Here is a 17,732-nt window from a genome sequence, read left to right on the forward strand (position 1 = left end):
ACTAGACCGCGTGTCTGCCTTGGGGGTTGCCAGCCTGGATCTCAAGTTGTTATGTTGTGTGGTGGCTATGGAAACGTGCTGTACCAGAGCATGCTCCCTAACCTGACCTGATCTGACGTTCAAAAACATTATCAGCCTTATAATACATAAAACTGAATACAAGCTTCTGATGGGCCTGGTAACACAGTTGTGACAAAAAAACCCATTGGTTACCAAAATAACAATATTCAGCTGCTGACCATAAAAATAAAATCAAACCAACAAAATATGCAGACTGGAACAAGGTAGGGCAAAGAGCAGTGTGTATTTTTTAAAAAGGTTCAATGGCTGAAAATACAATACAATACAATTTATTCTTGCATAGCCCAAAATCACACAATGAGTGCCACGATGGGCTTTAACAAGCCCTGTTTACCAGGAAAACAAAACGTTGTTGAAAACAAAAGTTAAATCCATTCGAGCAGCAGTTAGAAAGGGAGACAGAGAAAGATGGCCAGATAGGTTTCACATTTGCTGAAAGCATGCTGAACAGCTTCAACACAGAAATTTGTCATCATGCATCAGTGATAGAGATGTATGCATTGCCACATATCTATTTCTCTGTAGACCTCTCTCAGCACAACTTCTGCATTATAGGAAACTGTGCAAACCTTCGCCTGAGCGCCTGCAATCACAGAAACAGCAAATGGTATGGAATATGAAGTAAATTGTTTTGTTAACGTAAAATTGAACCCAGTCATGCACACTGGGTCAAATTTAATTTGTAATTGTCAGTTAACCTATCCTGCATATCTTGGAGGATAGGAGGTGAGCACCTGGGGAGCAAAAACCCTTTTCTCTAAATAATAAGTTATGTCACCATGTTATTTGCTACTAAACTTATTTCCTTCAACCATATTTGTTGCACATCCCATTTTCCAAAACACTACTATTTTGTAATAAAAATACAAATAAAAGTATTCATAACATCAAGAGCAAAAGTCTGACAAGGGGGCCGGGCACATGTCTTGTGTGATTAATGCACAGGCACAGTGTGCTGTAATGTGGGGGCGATGCTGAGAGAGGTATTCATGCCGTACTCCTTTGAGGTGATGGTCTGGAAGGAGACAGACAAAACTCAGAGACACTCCATGAGCAACATGTATCAGAGGGATGCAATTAAATAATTGTTTTATTAATAGAATTAATATCAGATACCACAATTTGTGGCATGTTTTTATTTTGTTTAGCTTTTGTGATTTATTTTGTTTAACTGCTGGTAGTAACTTGGAGAGATGGACGCTATCCAGTGACCTGAGACGAAGACGGGACTCCTTTGGTACTGTGTCTCGCTGGAAAATCCTTGGGTACCGTTGGTTTGACTTTGTGTCAAATGAGCAATTGCTCATGGAGTCCCGAATGAGGCACATTACCTGCATTGTGAGGGAGCAACAGTTACGGCACTACGACCATGTGGCGCGTTACATATATTACATCCTTAATATATGTATTTTGCCAGGACCCACTTTATTTTAACATCAAGCCAGTTCTGTAAGTTGTATAAGTACGAGGAAGAAGAAGACCTAGATTGATGGAGTGTGTCTATGCCTTGACAATTAGTACTCGAAATTGATTTTAAATGGAAACCCAAAAAATAATAATAAAGAGATAGATAGATAGATACTTTATTAATCCCAAGGGGAAATTCACAAGGCATCATATAGTCAATTACATCTGTTTGTTTTATTTTTCAGCTTGTGTAAAATTGTGTGAATTATTTGACTGGAAATGTAATTGTTGCTCTTTACAGCTTCATCCATTAAATTATACAGTCGCAATTAAAAACAGCAATGAGTGAGTAACAATGGAGTACAATTTCAGAGTGAAGAAAAATCCTTTCTTTCCTTACCTGTGTAATTCACATACATTTTGTGTTAGTGTCTCTCGTAATTTATTTAAGTCATTAGATGAATTTTACAGAAGCAGATCAAATGTTTCCAAAAATTTCCCTAGTTTATTTTCATTTTTCAGCTTTGGTAAATATTTGACCCATTTATTAAGTTAAGAAATGTGTGAAAAATATATGTATATATTGATACAGATTTGAGACGAAGTAGTACATGGCAGCATCTTGTACAATGCAATATTTGTAAAGAGTAATTTCTGAATGTTTAGTGTAAAAACACTTCACCTTTCATAATTTTTAGTTTACTCCCAGCATACCTGCCATTGGTTTTAAAAGTTAATCTCATTTAAAATACTGGACTGCTCTTCATATCCTTCAGCACACTATGTTTTGAATCTCTCCACCACTAATGTAACATGCAGCTCTGTACAAGTACATTTTCCTGCTCCTTTTTCATTTGTAGCCTTCACATTCACAGAAGAGTGCTGCAATTTTTTCTCAGTTCTCAGGTGGTGCCCATCTAACAAGTACTGTATGATGGCAGCAGTGTTTGTATGGTATTAACAGAAAACAACTGGGTGAGAACTTAAAGCATCACTATAAATTGCACAATGTGAACATTTTATTGCTAAAGACAAAAATATTTTAAGCACTGCAGTTTAAACTTATTTAACTGTTTTGAGAATTGTCTTAAATGCAGTTATACATTGAATTGTATGGAATGTCTCACTGATTCTAAAATTAAAATGTTTAAATCTGTGAAATGCAAGCCTTTGGTTAAAAAAAAAAGATTAAAGTGTGTTATAACTGAAGAAGTGCTTTTGTAATATCCTGGACAAACTGGTCTAAATAAATTACAATAAGTGTGTATTTGTTGTTGCCAGTGCTGGATGCAGCTCTCCATTTGGTAAATAGAATAAATTTTGTTCTGTTGTATTTCTGTCAGAGAGAAATTTCAAAGCAATTTTATTTTAGTGTATGTTAACATACTGTATGGTAGTCATTTGTTTGAAGGGAATTAAATTTCTAGTCAAAGAGATTAGTAAATGTAGAAGGCGTCTTAAATTAGCCACTGGGAGGGAAAAAAACATACTTTTTTTTTTTGTTTGTTGGTGACAAGTCCAAGCCCTTCATGATGATCCTTGTATTAGCAAAAGAGAGACCAGAGATAAATGGGCATCATCCATTTCCGTCATGTGCCACTGGCATTCTGTGCCCTATGGACCTCAGCAAAGCTACTCACATTGTCATACCTCACAGGCTGACAATATATATACTGTAGTGTGGATATTTAGATGTTGGTTGTTGTTTTTGAATTATATTGTTCATAAATGTGTATTATAAATGACAAGGCAATATGAGTTAACTGTGTATTTTTCTGCCCCGGTTTATCATTCCATCATTCCAAGCATCTATAACTCCTAAAAACAGATAGTGGTACAAAAAATCACTACCTCAGGCTAATGAGGCTCTAGCGTAGGTTTTCTTTCTGTTGTTTAAATCTGGAAATGCTGTGTTGAATGTAACAATTACATCTTTACTTGTTTAGATTGCACTTCTCTACCCTGCAGCTCTGGCCTCAATATAGATTTTTTATAGATGTCCAGCAAAAGTATCAGTATGTAAAAATTGCTTTCTGCATCACATGTGCTTCTGAACTCATTTTGACACCTGACATGACAGTTAATTTCTAAAATTTGCAGATGAGAATTTGAAAGTCAGCAGGGCTGTTGATGTTTGCATATGAGGCCAATTGAGGAGTTTTTAGATGCTCTGACACCAAGGGTTGCACGCTGAGCATTGAAAAGTTGAAATTAATGAGCGGACTGGAACTCAAGCCGACTACAAAAGAGGAGGACTTTCATGTGCACATCAAAATAGCCCTGATCAGGACAGAAGTCCACAGGGAGTCCTGTTCTGTCGAGCTTATCAATTTTCCATCTACAATGCATATTATAAATTACACAGAACAGAACCCAGCAGGTTTGTGAGACCAACTTTGTTCACTGTTAAGACAGTTTCAGACACCGCCGGTTCTTTGAAATATTTACTGTCAACCCGTAATAATTATAATGTTTGCTTTATTTTGTTCCTTTTATTTTCAATCTCAATCTGGCAAATGCGTCTAAATAGGGTGGGGTAAAACATTAACACAGAATATTCAAGAGAAAAATAATTGGAGAAGGAAGTCAAAGAAATGAGTATTTTTGCTCTTTTTAATACTTCTCACTTGTTATAATATATATTTTCAAAGCTGCTGGCTCCATAGATACCTTGCATTTCTGTTAAATTTGTAATGGCTTGTTAGGATGAAGTAAACTAGAGGAAACACTGGCTTCTTATTTGTTCTGTCTATCTGTCTTTGTACATTGCACCTTTCATGCTTGATAATACTCTGCTTTACGTGATCATTACCAAGTCACATTTGAGGTGGGTTTTTTATTTTGGTGCTCATGTATAGAGAGGGTATGCTGTAATAAAATGTGTGTGATGTAAGGATATCACAGTTTACAACTTGCTTACATTGTTCGTTTAATAAGACAGTCTTTACCAATCACATTTTAGTAGCCAGTCAAAATTTCCAGACCTTATGTTATTTTCAAAACCATTCTCATGTTTTTCCTATATACTGTTATGAGATAATATTTTGTACTAAAGGAGTAATGCAATGATTTAACTTGATATCTTTTTTCCACAATTTGTAGTGTTTTTGACTATTTCAAAGAATACATTTAGTATGAAGGGCATAAATCAGGAAAACAAATAACCTGAGTCAGGAAGCACCTGAATTTTCAAAAGATATTCTTAGTTATTATACTGAAGTAGTTTCTGGGAAAAAATCCAGTAGGCAGGAATTATCCAATAGCAACTAAACTTGTGTACTGCTGAGATGAAGTGCGTGCACTTTGCTATTGTTAGTAATTTGGCAAGGCACAACTGCTTTGTGTTTTTATTTCCTTTTTTAGTTCCTACCAGTTCTCTCTTCATTCTAAACAGCTGTTTTTACAATATATTACAAATGTATAGCCCTTCACACAAATATTGTTGTGCTTTCCTCCTTCACAGGACTGCGATACTTTTAGATGAGCATTCATGGCGAGCTGAGAGTGAAGAGACTAGGATATCCTCACCTCCTGCCCCAAATGGTATGACTAAAGATTCCATGCTTGTCTATCAACTCTGAAGTTGTGAAAATGACTTTAATGCAGGCGCATCACAAGCTATTAAGAATCAGGACTGATTGGTAGTTTCTGTCCTTACAATTGTTTTGTGGCTTTCCATAAAGCCTAAAATGAAACTTTATTTATTGACATGTATATTTATGTTTGCTTTAATTTACAGTTTAAATTTGCAAACATATGAGCTAGATTGTATTAACAGGTGCTATCTAACCCATATGTTTCTCAATATAGTAATTCTAACTGGTGAGGTTTTATACCTCCAATGAGTTTACATCAGAAAATACATTGAAGGACATTCTGGCTGATGTAAAAGAAGGAGAACCAGTTGGTTAGAAACACAAGCTAAAGCCCAAATATTGCAATAAAGTAATGCTGTGAGTGAGATTCTGCTGAGTGCTCTATAGGGAGTTCTGTGTATTCTGTATTTTTAAATGTGCATGCAAAAGTAACACAAACATTCCTAACCAACAACAAAGAATGATTTCTTTGGGTTTCAGGTATCTATCTAATAAAGTGCCTCTGAGAGACAGCCTTGGAGTTATGTTGCTGATGCAAATGAAATGGATGAGATTTATGAGTATATAATTCCAGACTCTGCAGTCTTTTGTATTTAGTGACCTTACAATTTTTCATACACATTCACTCTGAATTATACAGTGCAAGGACACCTTTGACCTTTTCAAAAGCTACTCTCTGATACATATCCAATATAAAATAATTGACACTTCTAAAAGGATTCTAATTGATGGTATTCAGTTTGCCCTGAAGGCTATCATTTCTCATTAAAACTCAGGAAGCTCATATTTTAATGAATCTATATTTTTCTGTTATGCTGTGCTGTTCACTGCAAGCCCCAAAATGAGGTAGTTCTTCTAAAAATTTGTTATAGGTTGTTGTTTTCCTTGCTTTTGTACCAGTCTCTCAAGTACCAATTTAAATTGGTAAATGATAGCTTCTTAATTATGAAGACTACTAGCAATGGCACCTCTGAAATTTCAGAGTATTCTATTTGTGTTCCATACATTAAGCTATGCATTTATACTTAGTTTAATGATGAAACATGATTTAGGCTATTGCTATTACAGTAGTATGTCTATATTTTCTCTATTACTCTTACACTGCATATAAAATACATTTGCATCAAAAATATTTGTCATCTGTCTGATTTTCTACATCAATGCATAATTGTCACTGTGAATTTGATTAGACCTTTTTGTCAGTTTTTTTAGTTCATAAATGAAAGTCTGAGAGAAAAAAATAACACAAGGAGTTTTGATTCTTTTATTGTTTGGTTGAGAACATAATTAAACATACACATTTCTACTGTGAAGATGTTGTTGCCTCTCCAACAAATTCAGTTTATTAAATGGATTCATTAGGATCAGCAGTTTGGTTAATATTCAGTGCTTATTTAGGATGTCCCTCATCATTGACAGCAGATAGAATCTAGATCTGTATCTTACCACTATCAAATGAAATTTCTAAAAACCTCCAGAAAAAGCTTATCCAAATTACACTTCTATTCCTAATGCTTTGTGGTATCCGTGAACCATAGTCAAAGTCATATTGTCCAAATCAAAAATGGTTGGGGTAGTATCAGTGACTGTCCTGTCCATACTTCTAAAAGAACAAAGTATAAAATTGGTTGGAGACTGTGTGTGAACATCTGTGCAAACTCAACCCAGCAATTTCCCATGTCAGGACTTAGATTAATTGTTGGGAATTAGGGGGAATCATGTGATGCCAAAGGATGATGGCTGCATCTTGAGTTTGACCACCAGGACTTTATCACACTTCTTCAAAATCAGATTACAGTTTTAACAGTGGCGCTTACTTGGTTCTGAACATTCTTGCTGTGCCTATTTTGAGAAGATTCCACTGTAATCTTCTATCAATAAATTCATTTTCTGACTCCAGTTGTTACACCTGAACACCAGCAAAACCAAGGAGCTGGTGGTGGATTTTAGGAGGCCCAGACCCCTCATGGACCCCGTGATCATCAGAGGTGACTGTGTGCAGATGGTGCAGACCTATAAATACCTGGGAGTGCAGCTGGATGATAAATTAGACTGGACTGCCAATACTGATGCTCTGTGTAAGAAAGGACAGAGCCAGTTATACTTCCTTAAGAAGGCTGGCAACCTTCAACATCTGCAATAAGATGCTGCAGATGTTCTATCAGACAGTTGTGGCGAGTGCCCTCTTCTATGTGGTGGTGTGCTGGGGAGGCAGTATTAAGAAGAAAGACGCCTCACGCCTGGACAAACTGGTGAGGAAGGCAGGCTCTATTGTTGGCATGGAGCTGGACAGTTTGACATCTGTGGCAGAGCGACGGGCACTCAGCAGGCTCCTATCAATTATGGAAAATCCACTGCATCCACTAAACAGTGTCATCTCTAGACAGAAGAACAGCGACAGAGTGAGAAGATCGTTCCTCCCCCAAACTATGCGACTCTTCAATTCCACCCGGGGGGGTAAACGATAACATTATATAAAGTTATTGTCTCTTTTTACCTGCATTATTATCAATCTTTAATTTAATATTGTTTTTTGTATCAGTAAGGTGCTGCTGGAGTATGTGAATTTCCCCTTGGGATTAATAACGTCTGTCCGTCTGTCTGTCTGTCTGTCTATCTATCTATCTATCTATCTATCTATCTATCTATCTATCTATCTATCTATCTATCTATCTATCTATCTATCTTCCTTGAGTCGACATTTCAGGAGATGACATCTTTATCAATGTCGACGTGATTTTCCTACTTGAAGGATGTGAAATCCTTTACTTTAGAACAAGTCTTCATGATAAATATGAACATAAAACATAACTTGTTGGAGTTCTGGATTGAAGTATTTGCAATAAAAAGAAGAGCAAAAGAGGCTTTCAAGGAAATTCACTGTGAATAACACTATCACAAATAGAAATGAGCAGGAGCTCAAAAGCTTTTAAACTAATGCCATTACTCTCATGGTTGAGTCCCATGGTAGGGACTGAAGATAGGAATGCTGTTCTAACCTGTGTGTTTTGGGTCTGAAAGAAGGTTTGGAGGTGAATAGTAAAATATCTTTGCAAAAATTTCCAGGCTTAAATGATTTTAATCCAGAGATAGAAAGATGCCACAGTATTTACATCAAGTGTGACATCTCTGTACATCCACTTCCTCTTATTTTAAAATTTCTGAATTACAAGAACCATCCATGGGTTCTTTGAGCTGCAAGGAATAGTACCAACCTAATGTATGAAGGATGTTGCCTGTCTTTCGTTTTGGACTTTGGTGCAGCCACTGCTAATGCAATACAAGCAATGAATGTGCCATTTCTGTAGGCAAAGTAATTAGGTGTTTGGTTCTTTCTAATTTATCCAGCCTGACTGAAATTATCTAATGGAAACAGCCACGCCATCTATGTCTTCCTTTTGGAACATCGTAATCCTGCAAGTTTAATGCTAATCTTAACCTTAATGGACGCGTTTAGATTTTTCAAACCAGCACTTCAAGATTTTTTATACTCTTCTCCTGATTCAAGTTGCAATCTCAGCCAGACTGCATTTTTATTTCACAATCATTGGCACCCTCAGTAACCAATGTCCACTTCTTGTCTTATTTCCTATCTGACCAGACATGTACCATTTTATAATTATTCATCATTCTCTTTATCCATGAGCATTATGATAGAAGTTTAATACAACCCTTCCATGAAATTTTCCATTTTGCGAATAGTTACAGTTTAAATTACTAAAGCTCTTCTCAATTAATATTGGAACTTCACAGGACCTGGCACAGTCTGGTTTGCCATCATGGGTTTCCTTCGTAATTCCATAGGTACTTTTGCTAGTGATTTGTTACATAAGTTCCATAAATTACCTTTCACATTTAGTGATGTTGTCATGAAATTGTTACATTTGTGTACCTTATAGAAATATTGTAAATTATGTAGAGTTGAATCAATTAATCATTTGCTTTTGAATTTCAATAATGCAACCAGAACATTTTTCATAAAGCAGCAACAACTCAAGCCCTTTTCAATGAATGATTGAAATGATTTGAATGATCGTATTTTCTATGTAATGCTTCTCAAAAGTATTTTAAAATTGGTTAGCTTGTATACCTATCAGTAAATTCATTTTCTGACTCCCCATTTTCGTTCCTTTTAGGCACTATCATGAAAGAGTTCTCTTGGCCCAAACTACCTCAGGTTCCCAATGAGACACGGAATGGAGAGACTGCAGTGTTTGGTCTTTCACATGCTGCAGTTTTTCCAAAACATGACAGAAGTGGAGGTGCACTTAAGAGCACCCATAAGGCCTTACTGGGTGGTTGTGCCTTGCTTGCATCGATCGCCCTGGGACGAAGTATTGATTCCTCTCCTAGATGCCAGCCAAGAGCTACAAATCAGTCATCATCTTGGCAGAGAGACACGCCATCCGGGTTTGAAGAGGAAGAAGAAAAGATCCTAATTGATCCTGCCGATGACCCAATAAGTGTAAATAGTTTGAACAATTTTCCTGAGCAAGAACACTCCTTTGTTAATTCAGATCCATTGATTGACTTGACTGAGTATCCTTCTGAAGAGGTTAAGCCTATTCCTCTTTCTCCACCACCTCCTCACCCAAGGGAAAGACATAATCATCAACCAAGCCGGAAATTTTTTGTGGCTTTAGATGAAATGAGTCCAGAACAGGAAAGGCCAACCTGTAACAATGTTGGCCGTGTTTCTTGGGGTCAAGGATTATCTGTGGACCGGAGGAGGAAGCTAAGCGGGGATTTGATATCCACACAGAAAGGTGACAATTATTATTATTATTATTATTATTTGGTTTGTGATTTTAATAAGTATATTATTTTAAAATATTATGACATCATTGTTTATTAAGAATGAATGGGATCAAAGAAACTCTGAATGCTTGTTTGTTATGTAAAATTAAAGTGTGAAAATGAAAATTGAAATTCATTCCAGTTGTTGAACTTCATTGTATAAGCACTTCACTGTTATTTGTAAGTGGTATAAATTGTTTTAGTGATGAATGCATGTGTTTTATATTCATTGTTGTTGAACTTCAAGTACTCCAGATCCTGTTGAAGTTAACATTTATTCAATCCAGGTATTATCCGAGGCTGTTAATTTAAAGCTATGTTTTATGTAAGTAGGCTGCCATTCTTGATAAAGAATTAGAATAAGAACTTTCTGTGCAGGCTAAAAGAAACACAGGTCAACAGGAATGCATGTAGAACATTCTGCAGAAACTAATTTGAGAGACTAGGAAGAACCCCTGCTGGTTCCTGGCAGAACATTTTCAGAAGGTCTTTGCTCCACACGCTTTTCACCTCGTTTTGGATATATCCTTTTTTAAACTATTCACATTAGGTAGAATTACATCACAAGTTGTCCCATTGTAGATAGACAGGAAATTCAGTCTAAGAATCTTTGTAAATTAAAGCATTGCTGTCTGCAATTTCTTACCAACAGCATATGGAAAGTGAAGGATATATCTTTGAGTTTTAAAATATAAGCCTTTTGGGCTCTGAGCCCCTCAGTATGTCTCGACAGAAAAAAAAAAAGTCAAAGTGAACTTTATTGTCATCTCAACCATATACAAGTATACAGATAGACGAAATTGCGAAGAATTAAAATTTTAATTTAAAATGAAAACACAAACAAGACAAGACAAAGAAGTAGCAGCAATATTGACTTGTAGTTAGCAATATTAACATTGAGGCAATGTATGGTATTTGCAATCTAGGTACATAAATATAGTCAATAGATATGTAATGTAATAAATAAATAATAGATATAGATAATACAGAAATTATCGGTGTATGATAATAGGTGTTTAAGACATGTATTAAGACTGTATTTACCAGATTTTGTTGCATTGACATTCAGTGAAGAAGTCGATTTTGCCAGGAACTCTTTGAAACTTTCTCCTTGAGGTTAGCATAGATTCGCTAACCTGTAAAATTATACATGTGTGTTCATAAATGCATGATGGTTATATCAAAACCACCATCTAATAACTATTTTTATGTTTACAGCTATTGACAACCTGCCATCTCCTGCTAGTCCTAACGGTGGACACACCGGCTCTCCTGTCACCCCCCTTCTTCCTGATCCTCGGCTGTGGAGTCCCAAGTCCAGACGGGTAGAGGTCAACATCATTCCAAGGCCACGTCCATCTGCTGCAAGACCAAGAATTGATCCTTGGAGTTTTATTTCAGCAGGATCCAAGCCCAAACAGGCCCCTGTAAACTGCTACCCAGACAACTGTGTAACAGGAGAGACATTCCGCAGTGCCTTGGGTTACCAGCCTTCTCCCACTAACCCTTTCATGAACTCTGATCCATTTCCTACAAAGGCATCAGATCCCTTTGACACCAAATGTGATCTTTTTGTAACATCTAAACGTGAGGACTTTTTTCCTCCTTTGTCTTCGGACCCATTTTCTGCTCCTTTTCATTGCTCATCCTCACACTCCTCTAGATCTGCTCCTTCATCAACCAATGTTAGCCCCTCACTGACTGCTTGGCGGGTAACAGCACCTACTCAAGGGGACAGACTGCTTATTGACTTAGGAGGTGATGATTGGCACACAGGTTCAACCAAAGAGAAAAGATTAGGAAGAGCACCATGGAGCTCTCCTGCACTAGACAGAAGGGACTGCCACAAATTTTAAGAATCTTAATTATTTTGTATGACACTGGTCCTGTACCCAGGATGGTCCAGGTTTCTACAAAAACTGTGAAGTAACATTCTGGTGTGGATTACAAAGTAGCACTGTCCTTATTTTATGTTCCATGCATAATACTATGTCTAACCTGGTGGTCAGGGCAAGTCAAATGTATGTCCATTCTTTTAGTAGTGTTTTTATTATTATTTAAATAAATGAAAGGAAAAGAGGTTAAGAAACAAAAGAGGATTTGCAATAATCTGTAGGTGACCTAAAGTAACATCATCAATCTCTCTAGCTTTACTTACTGCCTTCATTCTCAAACCCCAGCTTATGAGGTGTTGTAGAAGGTGGCCACATTTTGGTAGAACACGGTATAGAAAAATATAAGTGAATGATTCTGGGAAGAGGAATGATTCGTTACACTAGTCTATGAAATAAATGAAAGTCCAATTTCTTAAGGTGAACGTTCCCAAAGAACCTCTAATTAAGCTAAATTCAGTGCTTGACTGAAACTTTCATTTTCTGCCTCTGCAATTTCAGCTGTAGGTTGAACTATTAAGTGAAATTTTTCCCTGAGCTTTGCACAATATCTGGAATTCCTAATGACCAAATCAGCTAACAACCGAATTTCACGAGCTGCCATTCTACTCTTAAGTATTTAAAGCAAAGAAGTAACAAGGTTGTTGTCAAAATGTTATATTGGCATCATTGCTTTCATCACATAGCAAATAATTCTGTACACCAGTGATCTCCATTTAATCATTTTACCTGTGGGCCTGCTATCATTTAGGTTGATGCTCTGCTGGTGGGGATGGAGTCACTCAAACAGATAATAAGATGTGTCTGCTCGTGAAGAGGTGATAATCCATTGTGCACTAGTTTTCCTTATCAGACAGAGCTATCCAAGGCCACACTCCCGTCTGTTCAACAGATGTTAAAGCTGAGGCTGAAAGATATGGCAAACTTTAAAACTGGAGATTACCTGACCAGAAATTTCAATACTCCATATCGAAAATTTTAGATACAGGTTTTGTGTGGCCACACTTTCAAGCAAGCTAAATTATTTGTCTCCTGGAATTCATTTGTAAATAGTGTCTCAAGTTTGAACGATAAGAATGTACAGTATGTCAGTCACATTAGTCACATTGTGAAGCAAATAAATACATTTACCAAATTTAATGTGTTCTAGAAATCTAGGACACTCTCTCACTCGAAAACATGTGCAGAGATACCAAAACAATAGTTTTGAATACCAGATTTTCTCAAATTAAGCTGTCAGGTAAAGTATACAGTATGTTAAAAGATCTTGTCTAGGCCAACACCGTCATTATGGCTTTTTTGAATTCCTACAGTTATTGTGAAAAGTTACACATTAGTTAAACATTATTAATTCCTAATAGTCAACCTTGATGTATGTCTGCTAATTCCTTTAAAGCATGACTATGCTCAAACAGAGAGATCACATGTGGAGAACATTTCAATAAAATTAGGCTAAGGGTATCTTGTCACAAAGCTCAGTCCTGTTGTTTTTGCTGTCTGCAGGAACTTTTCAAATTCAGCTCACGCTTGTCATTGTATTTTTTCAATAAGTTAAAACAAGCGATGCAAATAATGCACAAATATATAATGCACACAGTATGAAGGAGAACAACACTACATAAAAGACGGCACACACTAATGGAACAATACATTCATATCTTGTGAATTCCCATTGTGAAAGTGCTCCATTATGGTCTTCTTGTTATGAGTGCAGGCCTCTTGACATCTTTAATGCAAGAAGATAAAATAGGATATTGAGGCAAGACCAAAATGTGACTCTTAGAAATTCGAAGCTTACACGCTTTGACTCGACCCAAGATGACTAGTATGCAAGCCATGGAATGTGAAGTAGGTCACGGTGTCCATCATTGCTGATTGGGTACAACTTTGTCATGAAAATTATAGCCTGTTCTCCTTTCTGATGATGCAACTATCAAGTGAGATGCTTTTAGGATCTGAAGAGATACTTTAGGTCAGATTACCAAGTACCTCTTCTTTCATCTTCTGTTAGTCTTGCACTCTAGCCAGGCACTTCGCAGCAGTGATCAGCAGCAATAGCCAATCTCTACAAGCGGCCTCTCTGCTTAGAGAACCATGGGAGTTCTGCACATCCACTTTCTTGGTAATCAAATCCAAAACTAATCAGTCATTGGCAAGTGTACCAAAGACTACACATTTTTTTTCTAAATTTCGTTTGAGATAAGACCCAAAACAAATGAACAACGACAAAGGAATGAATTTTTAGTCATGTTTTGTTCAGGTTCATCTTTATCATGGTGATGGAGTATAACTTGTTCTCCACCCTCAAGACTCTGTGGTATGTACAGTTTCCCACATTTATCTTGAATTGGCTTAATATTATAAATTGATAAAAAAATGTCTCCATCAGGACACCAAGATTAGTTTTCATATTTGCTCTTTGCCCAGCATTCTAAGTCATGATTTCTTTCAACAGTTCACCTCAGTATATTTTCCTATTTTACCAACTGAATTCTGTTCTGCCACTTAAATTCTTCATGGTTGGTAAAATTCATTATTTTGACAATTCTGTAAAGAAGTTGTATGGATTTTTTTTAAATCCTAAGTAGAAGCAAATGTAACCTAATGTTGGTGTCTTCATTCAGGGCAGAGGCTTCCTCCTGAATTCCTTTAATGGTCGTCTGAGTCTCACTATGGTTAAGTGCAGCAGAAGTCACCATGTTAACGATTCAATAACTGTTTGTGAAATTTCAACTTTAAAAGTCTAAAATGCCTCCCTTGTGCACATTACAATATTAATTCATTTTCACATCAATAGTATACCTGCAAATGCCATGACACATTTAGATGTATCATTTGAAATTTACATCACTGATGCCCCTAGGCGTAAAAACTAAAACAGGAGACGTTCATCTGTTAAAGCACCAACTCGTGGTGACAGGCATAGACACGCATTAGCCAAGGATTTCTGTCAAGAGGTTTGCTTGGAAATTCTTTGTGCTGATTCAAAGATTAGATTTTTATTAAAAATGAATTTGCTTGTATTTCTGTGGGACTCCTTATGCAGGTTCTTGGCAAACTCTAGAAGAACGTGTTTGGTGCTGTAATGTTTAATTATGCTTTGATCTGATTGGTTATCTCAGCAATTCATCTTATTCAGACAAGTCTTCCTCTTGTTTGTGGTTCTTCTCCATGTATTTTTCAAGGATCTTATTTACAGTACATATACTCGATACCCTGTGAATCTTAACATTTTGAGATGTTGACCGTTCAACATATGGCTGTCATTTCTTATTGCTGAGGTGGTGTACCGCACAAGCTCTGTGTTTGGATTTGTATTTAGAAAAAAAAGTTTTTTTGACATCATTAGCATAAATGGAAAAGCTTTGGGGCAGTAAAAGTGAACATCTATGCTTTTGAAATGAACATTCCAGTATAATGGTGCATCTGTGAGACAGCCAACACTTTTCTGCAGCATCCACATCAGCCAGAGTTGAAAGCAAAACTCAGTGTATTAGCCTGAAGAATAAAAATCACCAAGTTAAATATGTTTCAGGGTTATTGCCCTTTATATAATAAACAGTGGAAATTGTATTGTTCTGTATTTCAGGCTTCAACATAAATCCTTTATTCTGCACAGCTGATATCTGCTCAGTCTTATTGTCAGAGAAAATGCCTGTCTGAGGTTGTGCTGTGCCCTTCATTGTCTGTTGTGGAGTATCGCCTGCTATTCATACTCATCTATATTTTAGTCTACTCAATGGATGAGCGGTTATTCTTTTAATCTTTATAATCTCAGCTGCATCTCAAACTTAAGGAATTCTGTAGGCCTAAAGTGGTGGTTTGCAAAAGAAAGTATAAATCTATCACCACTTGAGTCTGTGTGAACAAGCTCAGGGTTTATAGACTGCACTTAAACAATAGTGTGGGATTTTCTTGAGCCAACTCTTAAATCACACAGCACTAACGACGGTGAACTGCATCCCTTGGCACTTAACAGACCCCAAAAACTTAGATTGTGTTTTTTTTCTTTCAATGGCTAATGGGGAAAAAAGAGGAGCTTGCTTTTTGTCAAAGCAAAAAGAATGTGGATGTAAGCCGGCCATTTAGTCTAGTATAGTGCATTCATACTAATTCAACTAACATTTTCAAGATGGTGATCATCAAGTTCAGACCTGATGGGTCTCCATCCATACAATGCTCCACATATCTGCTGACATATTCTTTAAACATGCAGATACTCTTTTGACATTATTGTAACATTCACCTTTAACCAGCTTCCATCTCTGCTCCCATGTTCTTAGTTCAAGAACTCATTTCAAGCACCCAGGCTAGCATCTACCCTGCTAATTGACTTTTTGGTTTGTAAAATTGAAGGATCGGCGAATTTTCAGTATGTTGGGATACATAAAATTAAGTTGTAATGTAACATTTCTGTCTCTTTCTGCCAGGTCAATGAAAAAGGGAAGGCTTATGGGTATTTGTTAAAATAGCAAGCAATTAGACGCAACAAGTTTTGAATCTGCTGAACTCCAGCTCGAGGAATAAATATTACATTTACATTCTCATTTTATTTTCCAGTCAAGTAACCTTGCACCACTCGCCGAGACCCCCCATCTCTCTTTTCTTCTCCTCTTTTTTCTTCATCTTCCTCCACCTGACCACCAGCTCTGTACAGTACATGCTCTGTTCTTCATCCAGCTCCACGCTCTCCTTGCTCTTCACGCTTCATTCCTCCTGTTCGCCAGCAGAAGGGCATTCAGAGTGTGATGTCACTTCCATCAGCTGATGGTGCTATAAAAATACTTTTCTGTAACTTTATTGTCATTTGGTTCAGCTGCATTTTACAAAGGTTGATATGTGAGACTTTTTCCATTCCAGCCTTTTGCCTTAATTTGAGAGACATTTTGATAACGCTTTGGTTTAAGCTCAGTGTCTTTATGAAATTGTGTTTCACGGCATGGCTTCATGAGGCCTACTTTTGTACTAAGTGGATTCACTTTCTTAAGAGTGTGAATACAGAATTTGTGATGGCTTTTGTAAAGAGCTGCTTTTTATGTATATACTGCACTGGGCTGGGCCTAATTAAAAAAAAAAGTGCTTTTAAAATATTTTGGTGGGTTTTAACCTGTGGATACTGGGATTTGAAAACAAGACCAAATAAATATATGTCTGTACACTATACAGTATCTATTGTGACCACTGATTTGTGTCTTGAGTGAATATTTTTGGAGTACCTGGAACCTTTGCACATTGTGAAGGTCGGATGCAGTCTCCTTGAACATACAGTAAATGTTGATCTGGTTTGCTAGTGATTATTTCAAATTAATTTGTTTACTCACCTCTCCCCAAAGAGGTGAGTGTGGAGCATTTATGTGGGCACTGGATAAAATGTTTCATGTTGTGACTACAAAATGAATCTTCAGATCATCTCTCCTAAAATGTGATAAAACATCACAGGGACACAGTGGAGTGGGAGGGCAGCCGTTAATAAAAGAGGCTAAAAGAGTTGAGATTCACCTGACTGTAACTTTCTTCTGTGGTTTAGATAGATAGATAGATAGATAGATAGATAGATAGATAGATAGATAGATACTGTACTTTATTAATCCCCAAGGGGAACTTCACATACTCCAGCAGCAGCATACTGATAAATCCATCCAGACATTATACCATACCATACCATACCATTTTTATTTGTTAAGCGCTTAAAAACACAGCATTACAACTGACCGAAGCGCTGTACAGTTAAAACAAGCAAGACTAAAAGCAAAATATTAAAAAAAACAAACATTAAGAGAGAATTAAAACAGAGACACTAAAAAAAAACAGGTCAGGGGACCCAATAAAACAGAGAAATAGCAAAAAGCAAGTGGGAATAAGACAGGTTAAGAATTAAAAGCCAATGTGAAGAAGTGAGTTTTTAGGTGTGATTTGAATGTGGTGACTGAAGTGGCTTGCCTAACCACTAAAGGTAAGG

The 17,732-nt window shown here is 36.7% G+C and overlaps 1 protein-coding gene across 1 annotated transcript in view; it reads left to right on the forward strand.

The window, feature by feature from the left end:
• LOC114652784 (mitogen-activated protein kinase kinase kinase 11) overlaps nt 1-16,934 on the forward strand; it is a 150,349-nt gene extending 133,415 nt beyond the window's left edge. Inside the window, exons 8-10 of the mRNA XM_028803103.2 lie at nt 4,952-5,031; nt 9,221-9,850; nt 11,100-16,934. Of these exons, the coding sequence (XP_028658936.2) occupies nt 4,952-5,031; nt 9,221-9,850; nt 11,100-11,737 (1,348 nt within the window). The 3' untranslated portion in view covers nt 11,738-16,934. The remainder of the gene's footprint in view (nt 1-4,951; nt 5,032-9,220; nt 9,851-11,099) is intronic.
• The last annotated feature ends 798 nt before the right edge of the window (nt 16,935-17,732 follow it).

Source organism: Erpetoichthys calabaricus, chromosome 1, assembly GCF_900747795.2.
Source record: "Erpetoichthys calabaricus chromosome 1, fErpCal1.3, whole genome shotgun sequence".
Taxonomy (NCBI): domain Eukaryota; kingdom Metazoa; phylum Chordata; class Cladistia; order Polypteriformes; family Polypteridae; genus Erpetoichthys; species Erpetoichthys calabaricus.